Below are 13,012 nucleotides of genomic sequence, written 5' to 3'. Positions count from 1 at the left end.
CTAGATTTTTCTTACAACTAGACTTTTCTAGTTTGAATCCTATTATTTTCTTAATTAGTAGCGGAAGCCAGAAGTGTTTTCCATGGTGTCATTTTTTATCGAAACACGAGTTTATAATAACCCGTAATCAAAGTTTTAGATCTTGTCATGTAAAATTACAAATAAAAACAAGTATCATCATAAAAGTATAATGACATTAAAAATAACACAAAATAAAAATACAAACTTATTTGGGTTAAAATAGTTAGAACTAAATTAACTAAATGGATTCATTTAGGTCTAACAATTGAATTAACTAATTGGATATCGGCTAATGTGTCAATTGGGTTAATTTAGGTTTAATGATTGAATTAAATATGGGGTATAAAAATTAGAGAAACATGGGCCTTTTAATGATTTAAAGTTTACTATTTAAAAATTAACTAACTAAGCTTAAATATTAAACTACAAATTTTTTTATTATGTAAAATGTTAGAAAATTATGTAAAATGTTAGAAAAAACAACGATGTCACTCCTAAAAAAATCAACTGGTGACGCTCATTAAAAAGCAATTGTGTCGCTCGTAGTTTTTCTATTATACGGTACATATAATACGCAAATTTGAATGGTGTCAGGTGATCCTGTTGCCGAGTATATGGTTCCGCCCCTTGACTCCTTATGTATTGTATATATATTCTTGTGATTTTTATTCAAATGGTATTGTGCTCTAATATTAATTTCTTATAAAACGATTATCTTTATTTGTTTTATAAAAGAAATAAATGATTTTCTGATGATCAACAAGTATATAATAAATGCGCACACACAGCTACGCAAGTACCTTACAAGGAGATCCTCTTTCAAAAAAAGAAAGAAACACTCGTTTTAATCCGCATGGGTAGGAAGCTGAGACAGGCACGCGTGAGCTGGAAACTGTTGCCCATTTGAGGGAACTGGCGCGGTTCAGGTAATGAAGAAACACCGGTTCTAATTCGCGCGGGGTTAGAACCAAAGAGTTAGTCTCTACAAGGGGGTTAATCTACAATCTCTTCTAATCGATGATTGATGATGTCTTGAAAACGATTTGCAAAACAATCAACATCGTAAGCTCGTTACGAGGAGGGGAAGATGGGAGCTCACCTCGTAACCACCATCCGACGTGAGAATAAGTATCGCTTTAAGAACTAAAACAAGTGTGTTAATTGTGAGATTAAATCTGTGGTTGAAGGTTGGTATTTATAGTCGAAGAGAGTGGACTGATGGGCCTGGGCTGGACGTCGCCAACAAGGAATATCCGCCTTGTCCCCTCTGACACGACCGGTAGTGTTTGCAGAGGTAAAGGGACATTGGCGCACGGTGGTTGGTGCCACATGGCCTGCCGAGTGTACTTGTTGTCGAGTATGTCATCAGTTGTGCATCAGCTGTGAGTGGAGATTATGGGGCAGTGAATAGGGCTTGCATAACGGGTTAACCCGATCTGTTAAGACACGAACACGATAAGACACAAACCCGAAACATGTAAACAGGAACACGACACGAAATCTTATCATGTCAGATTTTGAAACACATCACGAACCTGTTAATAAACAGGTTACACGAAACGACCTGTTAAGACACGAAAAAATGACCAACGTATCATACGACCTGTTTAAGACACGAACACGACCTGTTAAGACATGAACACAACCTGTTTAAGACACGAACACGGTCGAATTGGGAAGCTGTGAAGCGGATAGGGAATGGTGGTGTTTGTGAGAGAGATTTAAAAATTAGGAATTGGATTGTGGAAAACGAACCGCGTGTGTTTGTGTATAATTCATCTCATGTACCACGATTGATGACCCCATGTCCATACCCACATATAATATTTTTAAATTTTTAATTATTAACATGTACTTAACGGATCGTAACAGGTTAACGGGTTTTAACCTGTTTAGACACGAAACCTTTTAAGGTGTTATCGTGTCGACCTATTTTAGACACGAAACATGTTAAAGTCAAACACAAAACATGATAACTTCGTATAGGTTCGTGTCGTGTTATCGTGTTCGTGTCAGAATTTCCAGCCCTAGCAGTGAATGGCGCACGTCGATTGGCTACACGTCATTGTCCTTTTGTACTTATTGTCTCCTGCATGATTGATCATCATGAGAATTGTATGGACAGAGCTTACGCACGCTAATTGGCTGCAGTCTCCTGCCTTTTGTACTATCTATACTTGTCGTAGTTGGGTGTGCACAGTTGAGGTCCGCGCAGGAGCTCTAGTTAGGTCTGGGTATGGTCCTTTGCGCACATGGCTAGTGCATGCAGGGGCGGACCTACCCTTTGGCCAGGGTGGGCGGCCGCACCCTTTGAAAAAAAAATTAGTGTATATTTTAGGCAAAAAAACCCGACCGCACCCCTTGAAAATATGGTTGAACACCTCATTCGCACCCCCAGCAAATAATTTCTGGGTCCGTCACTGAGTACATGTTTACGCAGGATTTAGAACCATACCCCTTTACTGTCATATTAAAACAAAATGAAGAATGTATAAGTATACAATTAAAAAAAATCAATATATCAGACCGATGGTTACACTTATTTACTCATCATCTCTTGATGTTTAGGTTTAACTTCCCGAGTTCCGTATCTCTTCATTCAGTATCATCAAGATTTGCGTTCCATATCTCTCTCTCTCTCTCTCTCTCTCTCATATTTACAAAGACCCACAAAAGTTACTGTATAGACAGTGGCAAGCTACAAACATAGAGCAATTAAAGTGCAAACTTGATGCCATTTTTGTGAAAATTGTAATTAATGGAATAAATGTTACACACCAACTAGAAGTCTGGGTGTGACAAACTCTTTTATCCTTACTTGAGACATTCTTATGAAAGAGTTGTGCACATCTTCTACAAGTCATAAACATTCGTCCGATTTATATAAACGGGTTTTGGTTAAGTCAACCTTTAACCAAACACGATGTTCCAACGTCGCCACACCCTCTCCTAAACGTGTGTTACCTCGTTGTGTGTGCTTCCAACTTTCGACATACAAAGATACAATATCACAGATTCAGATCTATCACTTAATTTCATCTATTTAATAGTTGTACATGAAGAAGTATGGCTAGAGGTGATATAAAAGGTTGGTTTCAAATGGGTTATAGCTAGGGTATAGTGTGGACCTCATGATTCCTTAGGGTGTAAGGGGTGCTCACCTCTTAGGTGAGTCCCCCCTCTTACACATAACCAACCATAAAATGCCACGTCAACTCCCCTCTAACACTCCCCTAATACCCCTTTTTGATGGCGGCACTCCCCTCTTAGGTGAATTGTTTTTTTTTAAAAAAAAAAAAAAAAAAAAGAAGAAGAAAAGCATTGATTGGTCAAGATCTCCCTCTCTCCTCCCTCTCTCCTCCCCTCTCTCGGCAACTCCCCACCTATTTCACCCTCTCTCTCTACTCTCTCTCTAACTCACCTAAGTGTTGGCAATGCTCACCTAATAGGTGAATGGAGTCACCTAAAGGGGTCACATAAGGTGCCCCGGACACCCTTAAAAAGCAATGGTTAATTAGGGTATTAATTGAGAATCAAGAATCTGGTTTGGTTTGGACCACAAGTGCTGCCCAAAGTTCAAAAAAGTTTAACCATCTTAATTTGTCAAACTGTTTATTACACATTCTTCAGTTGACTCAATCTCATTTAAGAAGTTTGTAAGAGGACCACTAGTCTCATAAAGTGTACAACTTTCTTGGACCAAAGTTGATTCTTTTTGCTTCAGAATTTCAAAATATAAACTGGGGTTGTTTGCTTATAATGTCATCCACCCAACTTTATTGAATAGAAATTGTCTTTTAAAGTTTATAACATTCTCTATATATAAGGGAAAGTTTGTGACCATTTTTGTGCATTGGGTTTATTACTATTTTTTTATTTTATTTCACACAATTCATCTACTTGCCAATAAAGAGTTATCCAATATCAGATGAACCTCAACGACGAACGACATTGTTGATGATTCATCGGTGAAGGTAGTAACGACCGGTGAAAGCCCTGGGAAAGATAAAGATGTGAGTAAAGTAAAAAAAGCAATACTGGTTTTGAACTATCTGTCACTATTCACTAATTGTTTCATTGCTAAAAATCAGCTTTCTAGTAGTGTTACGGGTTGAACTAGATGTAAAGAGACGAAGCTTATTTATTTTTGTGTTTTTATGGTTATAGGGGGGCATTAAAAAATAATAGCTGTAAATGAAATTAAATTTATAAAATATAGAGAAATGCTCGTAACACCTTGTAATCATTATATATAACTCTAATTTACAACATACTTATGCAATTAGTGGTTGTACCTCATGCATTGTTGGTTTCGTATGCTTTTAATGGTTGTAAATTGTGCTTCAAATGTTGTACCAATTGTTATCTCACTAATAATTGGGCTTTGCTCCATGCCAGCCACACACGTCACAAACACAAATAATAGAAAGATAGACTTCCAGAAGTTTTAGAGAGGGAGAGAAGAGAAGAGAGATACGGTGGAAGGACCACCGTTTCTGGTGGTGAACCCGGCTGCGCACGACAGCGCCTCTCACTTCCGACGCATAAACGACTGCCATGGCGGTGGTGAGTTGTGGAGTTGTACTTCGGAAACAAACCTGGGCCGGTCAACGAACCCGGTTCAAGGCGTTTGTGGTGGTGGGTGATGGTAACGGGCACGTGGGTTTGGGGGTGAAGTGTTTGAAGGAGGTTGCGATTGCTATTAGGGGTGCGATTATTCTGGCGAAGTTGTCGGTCGTTCCGGTGAGGAGAGGGTATTGGGGGAATAAAATTGGGAACGTCCATACGGTGCTGACTAAGGTGACGGGAAAATGTGGGTCGGTTACGGTTAGGTTGGTTTCTGCGCCTTGTGGGGCCAGGATTGTGGCTGCCAGAGTGCCCAAGAAGGTGTTGCAGTTTGCTGGGATTGCTGATGTGTTTACGTCATCGAGGGGATCTGCTAAGACTCTCGGGAACTTTGTGAAGGTTTGTTGTTATGTTTGAATTTCATGTATGTTTTTATAGGGTAATTTGGTTTAGTTGTTGCTGATATATCTAATACATGTTGCTTTTTAGAAGAATTGCTTATAGATGATTGCATTAAAATGGAACATAGTTTTAGTCATATATCATTGTTTATGAGTTTGATTACTTTGTATTGTTTGTATACAACAGTGGTACATTTTTGTGAAAGAGAAAATGCAAAATCATTTCATATCTATACAATTTATCATGTAAGTTGATACTTGATGTATGTACCCATTTGGGTTTGAGGCATTAATAGGTTAGACTTTAAATATCTGCCATCTCCGGTGACGTTGTACTCCGTACACCGACAACTCAACCAGAAATGGTGATGAGTGTAGAGCTTCCGACGGTGGTTCGCATAAGATGGAATCATTTACAACCGCAATTGGCTTCTAGAAACAGTTTGCTTATTGATATATTGGAGGAATATGTTAGCAATTATAATCTAGAGCTCTACATAAGAATGTGAATTGAGTATTCCTGTTTGACATAAGCTTTTATAATATGTAGTATACCAGATCAATCACACGCAGTGAATACATGTACGATTCGCTAATGAATCGAAAAAGATATCTTATTGGTGGGTATTCCTTATTGTTCATTATCTTTTCATTGTCTTTGTTATTTAACTTGGATATTGAAAACAAGTTTTATTTTGTTGCCTTTAGTAACCAATGGTGTTGAGGTTCACCTCTTGGGTTTCTTCACCAATTGTGGAAAGATTCGCTTTTACTGCTGGGACACAACTGGACAGGTGAAATTTGGTGGGCTTTATAATGTGTATTTGTAATAATTGTTTATATAAAGATTTGGTTATTTGGTTTTTGTGGATTGAATATTAGTTAACTCGAGCATAAATCTGAATTATCTATAGCGTGTATTGCAACCGTGTCCGTGCGACGGCGGTGACAGAGACGCGGTGGCAACCGGCTACGGGCACGGCTTCTCCATTCGTTCTGCAATTCTCCGACAAAGGGGCTATTGTGAATATTGGTTCTCATGCTGCAATAAAAGTGTGAGTTTTAAATTTTTTAATCAGATTTGATTGCCTACGTGTTTATGAATGTTTATACGAGTTGGTTTCTTTTGGTGTATTTAGGTATGTGATCAGTTTTCGAGGTGGTGTTTGTATGTTGAGGATCATGTTCATTAGTGGTGGTTGCAACATTTCAAAGACATAAAGCAATAGGTCTCACGCCACAACACGCGGAGACAACCAACTTAGCGAACGCTTTGTCCCTCCGACGCAACGCACGACAGGCTAATTTCATATCATTCTCAACAGCTTCACTTGAGTATGGCTATTTTATACTGTTATGGTCCTAATTATTAGTTACACATGTTTGAATATGCTATACTAATGCAATGAAGTAATCACCCAATCAGATGAATGATTTGTTTTTAATCCTTTTGAAAGAGGGGCAGCTATTAAACTTTTTACATGTATTTAAAATTAAGTATCATGTGGAAAAGAGCTCCCTGGTCTGTTTTGAAACGTGACAAGAGAAAGTAAGTGTTCTGTCGGTCTGTCGGTTCCAAAAGGTAGTAGCAAAGTGGAGAAGATATCAACTGTAATAACTGGAGCTGACAAAAAGTTGCTGAAAATAGAACTCCAAGACAAGGGGTAAGTCTTCTCCTTCATAACCAAATTATTATAACGGTGCTTATTACACTTGGTAGGCTAACAAGTTTATACTTTGTTTGTGAAACATGTCAAATTGCCACCGCTGCATGAGTACGATGTAAAAGTCATACAAAGTGTATATTTATAAACTTAAATATTTTGCTCCAAAAATATTGTAAATTATAAACTAAGGTACCACATGTTTCATGCATGGTTTTGTGCTATTACACAATTATTAATATAAATATAACATTGTAGTTATACTTGTTACTCGGATTTATGTGACGAAAGAAGCATGATAAGGTCTTTATATCTAATTGACTGCACATCAATTTCGTTGGCCGCGGCGCAACGCGCGCGGCTCACTTTTCTAGTTACATCTATAGAAAACTATTGTTTCAACATTAAACTTTGGGGATGGATGATGTATAAAGACAACACACCTATTAAACCGTGGCCTATTGTGAGGCGTGGGTTGGGAGCATGGTGCGACACGTGAAGTATAGGGCACTTAAGACCAAAAGCCAATTTCAAAGGGGTATGATGGGGCGTGGCTGGGTGGCGTGGCCAAGCCACATCATAATGAGGTTCCGCCATGGCTATTGCTCTTGGCCAATGAGGTTCCGCCATGTCATGTGGGTAGCCCCGCCCAACGCCCGGGCTGAATCCCACACCAAAAGGGTCACGCTGAAACCCAAGCCCACCCGGGGTGGTGACTTGGGCGTTTGTACCCAACCCCCGCCCCATACGCCATAGTGGATAATGGATTTTAATAATCCAAACTATTAGCTGTTGGCCGGTAACAGTCCCAACTTCAAAAATAACCAGTGGTGGTCCCACTTTTTCACATATTGTAAATTAATGGACTTTTACTAAAAAAAACATTAATTTCTTTTTGTCCCCTTATCATTTTCGGTTTAGTAAAGGTCCATTGGTTTACAATATACAAAAAGGTGGGACCACTACTGGTTATTTTTTAAGTTGGGACCGTTGCCGGCTAACGGCTAATAGTTAGGACTATTAAAATCCAATATTTCTTACCTAAATACAACAAATACAAAGGTCGGCGGGAATAGTGCCTCCCATTGATTTGATTGGAGGAAAGGGGCGACAAGGGGAATAGTACAAGACACCTGCCTGGCACTTCCCTATTGGCCCAATTAATTTATGATTTTATTCCGCTTTAAAATTATGATTTTGCCGTCCGTTCAAAATTACGTTTTTGCCCCTAGTTAAATATATATTTACCCTTTTGCCCCAGCTCAAAATTACGATTTTGCCCTCGATAGAAAAAATACGATTTGACCCTCAGCCAAAATTACGATTTTGCCCCAGTTCAAAATAAAAAATATGTTTTTCCCTAGCTAAAAGTTACGATTTTACACCATTTTATTATTTTGCACCATTTTAAAATGACGTTTTCCGCCTCCAATTTAAAATTACGTCCCCCCCCCCCCCTTAAAAATAAACATATGCTTTTGCCCCCGCTCAAAATTATGATTTTACCCTCATTTCAAAAATACGTTTTCGCCCCCAGTTCAAAATAAAAATATGGTTTTCCCCTGTTCAAAATTACGAGTTTATCATCGGTTTAAAATTATGATTTTGCCTCCAGTTCAAAATAAAATATAGTATTGTTTTTTAATTGGTTGAGAATTATTCGGCCATCGTCCCGCAACGCAGGCGAGGCATCAACTAGTTGGCAAACAAACTAAAAGTGAATTATGGTTTTTTTTCTTAAATAAATTTAATGTTATATACTTATATTCATACAACCACTAGTAGTTTAGTGGCGTCCATGACATTATAGCTTAGTGACATCTTAAGGGTGATATAAGGTTTAGGACCATCAGGTTCCCGGTTCGATTCCCACAATAGAGTTTTTTCCAGATTTATTGGGTTTCCTCCTGAATTTGTGTATAGGTATTATAGCATAGTGGAGATAGATATGATCGGGTCGTTCTGTTGGTGACACGATGATACTCCAGTGGTCCGTCAGTGATCCAAATTTACCGTTAAGAAAAGTAGTTTAGTGGCAAAGGTGTATGAGTTTTTTATGGTTCAGGCATAGATCTAGAAACAATCATATCTCATGGTTGGATTGGTGTAATTTTTCTTTGATGTAATTTTTGGTTTCCCCGCTCGGTTTTCGGGCTTGGAGTTGTGCTTAATGAAATTTTCTTTTAAAAAAAAAGGTTCGAGTCTCATTTGAGACCTACGGTAGAATTATATATATCTATGGTTCCCATTAAGTCTAACCACCATCAAAATAAATATCCACCATTGGATCATGCTAAGATGAAATCTCAACCATTTAAACTCATTTTTTAACTGCTATTGTGGCAGTTCACAACAGTTTCTTCTACCTTCAACCCACATCTACATCTTCAACCCACGTCTTCATCCTTCCCCTATTGATAAGTTTCATTGGTTTCTCTAGAAACTCCCCACTCCCCTACTACTTCGCCTGAAACTAGTAACAACCCCGCTCCCCATATTCCACCGTTGTTGTTACGCACAGACTTACAAACCCTGGAACCCCTTCTTCTTCTTCTTCTTCTCTCCTCTCTCTCTCTCTCTAGCGATGACATAAGCACTTCCAAAAACAAAGATCAGTGCAATTCTGATAGTTGCAACGCAACAATCGAACCCTAATCGAACAACCACTGCCCTCGCTTCGACGACTCCTGCAATTTGATTTGTTATGTTTCACATGACCAAGTAACAGTCGAACTCTCTCTTCAATTTTTTCGATTATGGCTTTGTCAATTTTTATTTGGTTTATCATCACGACGACTTAAATATAGAATCTAATCTCTCTGTGATGGATAGATTCTATGGTGGTGGTATGAATGGTTTAAGAGGTAAGAGAACTCTGCTTCTTAACGAAAAAGTAAACTTAAAAAAACTCTCTCATAGAACTGAAATTGGACTTCTTCTTTAAATATTTTGAAATCTAGCTGAAAATGAGATTATTGATAGGTTGGTTATAGGGTTTGAGGAGAAATGATGAGCAGGGGGATCCTGAACTTGGACTTTTGGAGTATTTTGATTTTGGTTTACCAATACAACCTGTTTGATGAAATGCCTAAGTAAAATTCAATGTAAGGTCCTTCTAATTTTGTTCTTGGAAATTAAACAGGCTACAAAGGTGCAATGTAAGAGTTCTCCCGCTGGTAAGTTGATACTATTATGTCTTTTCACCACATTCAGATGTATAATTATTTTGTATTTGTGAATGTATTCACCTGTTATTTATTTATTTATTTATTTTTTATTTTTTTTGAACGGCTCAGCGGTACACCCCTCTACGGAACTCACCCACATCTCGAGTTCGATCCCTCTTGGGTAACTTACCATAGTTGGTTCAGCTCAAATCACTTCTTTTTTCTGTTGTATGAGTCAAAACAGGTTGGATCAGGCCAATTCCGCAAAAAAAGTTTCTCCTTTTTTATGAATTTTATAAATAATTAGCAGTTGGGTATGATCATAGATGTACAAGATTGCATTATTTTAATTACAGCTATAATGTTAACTTTTTTTTATAAATTATAGAAGGTTTTATGCATTTGAATACATTTCGGATTACTTTCAAGGGGATGACTGCCCAGTTCATCCTCCGTCGTTCCTTTAAGGTCACATTTTCATTTAATATTTTGTCTTCAGATATCTTTTTTGATACCAATTGGTCAATCTGTTACTGCATAATTGTATATGAACTCAATTGCAGTCATATTGCATTCTTGCTGATGTATTTTTTTACTAAGAATTGCATTTAAACAGGTGGAAAGCTGGCATACGGCCTTGTGCATGCGGTAGCTGGTGGTTTGGATGTTATTGTGCCAATGGGCAAATGCACTGGTGAGTCCAAACACTTATACTCTTGGATTAGGCCAATATTTTATCCTAATTGTTTTGATATCATATATAATTATAATGGTACATGGATTTGCAGTTACTCAGGGCTTTTCTTCAGAATTTGTTATGCTATTGCTTCAGAATTTGTTATGCTATTGCAAAACATTTCAGGGTCATTGTAACAAATATTCAACTTGAGTGAGTTTTGTAAGTTATAATGTTTGTGCTTTCATATGATGTTGGAGTAATATATGATGTTTCATTCATTCGTTTGAGAGATGAAATGGTCATATGTCTGTTGGGGTTCCCTTTAATGGACACACATTGAGACATAAGTGGCTGTTTTCTTTTTCACCACGTAATAGTAAAGCATTCATTTCCTTCGCCTTATTTCTTATACTCTCCTTTTTTATGTTGATGGGCAGTTGGATGGATCAACTAGGCATGACTTCACTTGCAAAAGTACTAAAGGTTAGCTGTCTATCAAGTATATTGTTTAGAGGATTACTTTTATGTGTTTTCAATATTGTCTAGAAGACTACTTTTATGTGTTTTCAATATTTCATTGTATAATATTATATGGTAACACAGAACTCAGGCTTGGTTCATTCATTCCCATCTTGATAGGGATGGTAATGGGTCGGGTCCGGGTCGGGTATTGGTAATCCCATACCCATACCCGCTAATAAAATCGCGTCTCATACCCGACCCAATACCCATCGGGTATTTGTCGGGTAATTACCCGTCGGGTATCGGGTATACCTATTAGTTTGTTAAAAGATATACGTTGGAATTTCTAAATACATTTCTTTTACTGTCGTAATTTCATATTATTTTATTTATACAACAGCTATTATGAATTAAAATGGTACATTACATATATATAAGTTTTATCATAAATTAATAATAACTTTATAATACTTATACACTTACATGTATATACTTCACAACATACAAAATATAAATACTATTATCAAATGCATATATACTAGAAGAAAATTTATTTTTTTCACATTATAAACATATTAAAATAAATCCCTAATAGACAAGGGTTAATGAAAAATAGAAATATATATTAAAAGAAACCGGGTATGTGATCGGGTATATAGTTCGGGTAAACGGGTATGTGGTTACGGGTAATCGGGTCGGGTATCACCTAATCCCATACCCGACCCATACCCGTGAAAATTTTAAAAACTAATCTCATACCCGGCCCAATACCCGTCAGGCTCGGGTATTTTTGTCATCCCTACATCTTGACCATAATCACATCTGTAGTAACCCACCTTCCTCCTTTATTCCTTCTCAACTTGCCTCTTCCTCCTGATCTACTCTTTCTTTAATATGGGATTATTGACCTTTTATGACATTTTGGGAACTTACAGTTGTGGATGTGTTTGCAGATATGTTTGTTATGCAGGCAGCCCGGTCAGAGCGTCAATAAGTGCTAAGTGCTCTGACAAGAATGAGAAGAACATTGACAATAAGTTATGGTTAGTGTAGAATTTGGCCATTCTCTTGCCTTATGCCACCACCCTCTTTATGTCGGATGCTTCTGCTGCTGCATCTGCACATCATGCTTTGAATGGTGATATAATATAATTTCATTTCAAATGCATCTTAGCCATTTTTGCATCAGAGCAAAAAAGAGTGTAATGTTTAACTTGGTAATGCTTTTTATTTTTATTTTTTTCATTATATATGACATTTATTTTCAGACTACTAACCTGCTAATCTTCTCGAGAAACTCCCAGATCTTTAGATGGATTTAGCGCATTTTTTGAAAACTGAAAATATGAGTGATGACAAACCGCCATACTGACTCTTTCATACTTGCTACTTTTCCCTTTGAGAAATTCTTGGCTACCGCTAATATTTTCATCCAACTTAAATATTTTATGTATTACTTAACATTTATCCTCTTTACTTTCTAAATTTATTTGTTTGTGGTTATGTTAAAGTGTTTTAATTGGTTGGATTGTTGTCATATAAAAACGTCAACAGGTCGAAAAGAGGCCACTTTTGAGCTTAAAGAGGACGATATAAAAGCTGAAAAAAACCAACCATGTGTGAATGTTATTACACCTTCCCCCAATGTTGCTTATCGTTTACTTTTTCATTAAAATGACACCATTTCATGTTTTACCATTCTATCAGTTTTATTTTATATTTTTTTGTGGTTGTACACTATTCACGTTCGTTTCCTTTTATATTTATATTGTTTTGTGGTTGTACACTATTCACGTTCGGTTCCTTTTAAAGAATTATAAACTAAAGAATTGTGCTTTTGTTTGTAATGTTGTTTAGATTTGTGTCCACTTAATGTGGATGTTTGAGATTGCTTATTTTGAGCTCCTTTTAACTTTTAGACTTCTTAAAAGTTAATTTGTGTTTGAAAAGAAGAAAATGAAAAGTTAGAGGGTTGTGACTTTTTCAAAAAAGATGGAAAAGGAGAAAAGAAGAAAAAGAGAAACAATACTAAACACCCTCAATACAGATATC

The 13,012-nt window shown here is 37.1% G+C and overlaps 1 protein-coding gene across 42 annotated transcripts; it reads left to right on the top strand.

Moving 5' to 3' along the window:
• Positions 1–4,424: 4,424 nt before the first annotated feature.
• On the top strand, positions 4,425–12,742 carry LOC110915443 (40S ribosomal protein S2-2). Of its 42 annotated transcripts, none has more exons than XR_004883454.1 (12): positions 4,427–4,986; positions 5,697–5,782; positions 5,903–6,043; positions 6,128–6,323; positions 6,487–6,652; positions 9,795–9,828; positions 9,949–10,000; positions 10,208–10,287; positions 10,436–10,513; positions 10,608–10,708; positions 10,936–10,981; positions 11,914–12,232. XR_004883454.1 is itself a non-coding variant. In XM_035985096.1 (5 exons), the coding sequence occupies exons 1-5, from the start codon at positions 4,579–4,581 to the stop codon at positions 6,207–6,209; spliced, it is 735 nt and encodes a 244-aa protein (XP_035840989.1). In that variant the 5' UTR covers positions 4,425–4,578; the 3' UTR covers positions 6,210–6,465. The 42 variants fall into 42 exon arrangements, 2 of the variants coding, with proteins under 2 accessions (XP_035840989.1, XP_022015825.1); XR_004883447.1 differs by having other exon boundaries at positions 6,415–6,652; XR_004883436.1 differs by adding an exon at positions 5,539–5,608 and having other exon boundaries at positions 4,461–4,986; positions 6,128–6,652.
• Positions 12,743–13,012: the final 270 nt, after the last annotated feature.

The sequence above is a fragment of the Helianthus annuus genome, chromosome 16 (assembly GCF_002127325.2).
Source record: "Helianthus annuus cultivar XRQ/B chromosome 16, HanXRQr2.0-SUNRISE, whole genome shotgun sequence".
In the NCBI taxonomy this organism is placed as follows: Eukaryota; Viridiplantae; Streptophyta; class Magnoliopsida; order Asterales; family Asteraceae; genus Helianthus; species Helianthus annuus.
The sequence above is the reverse complement of the archived record's forward strand: the minus strand, read 5'-3'. Positions and strand labels throughout refer to the sequence as shown.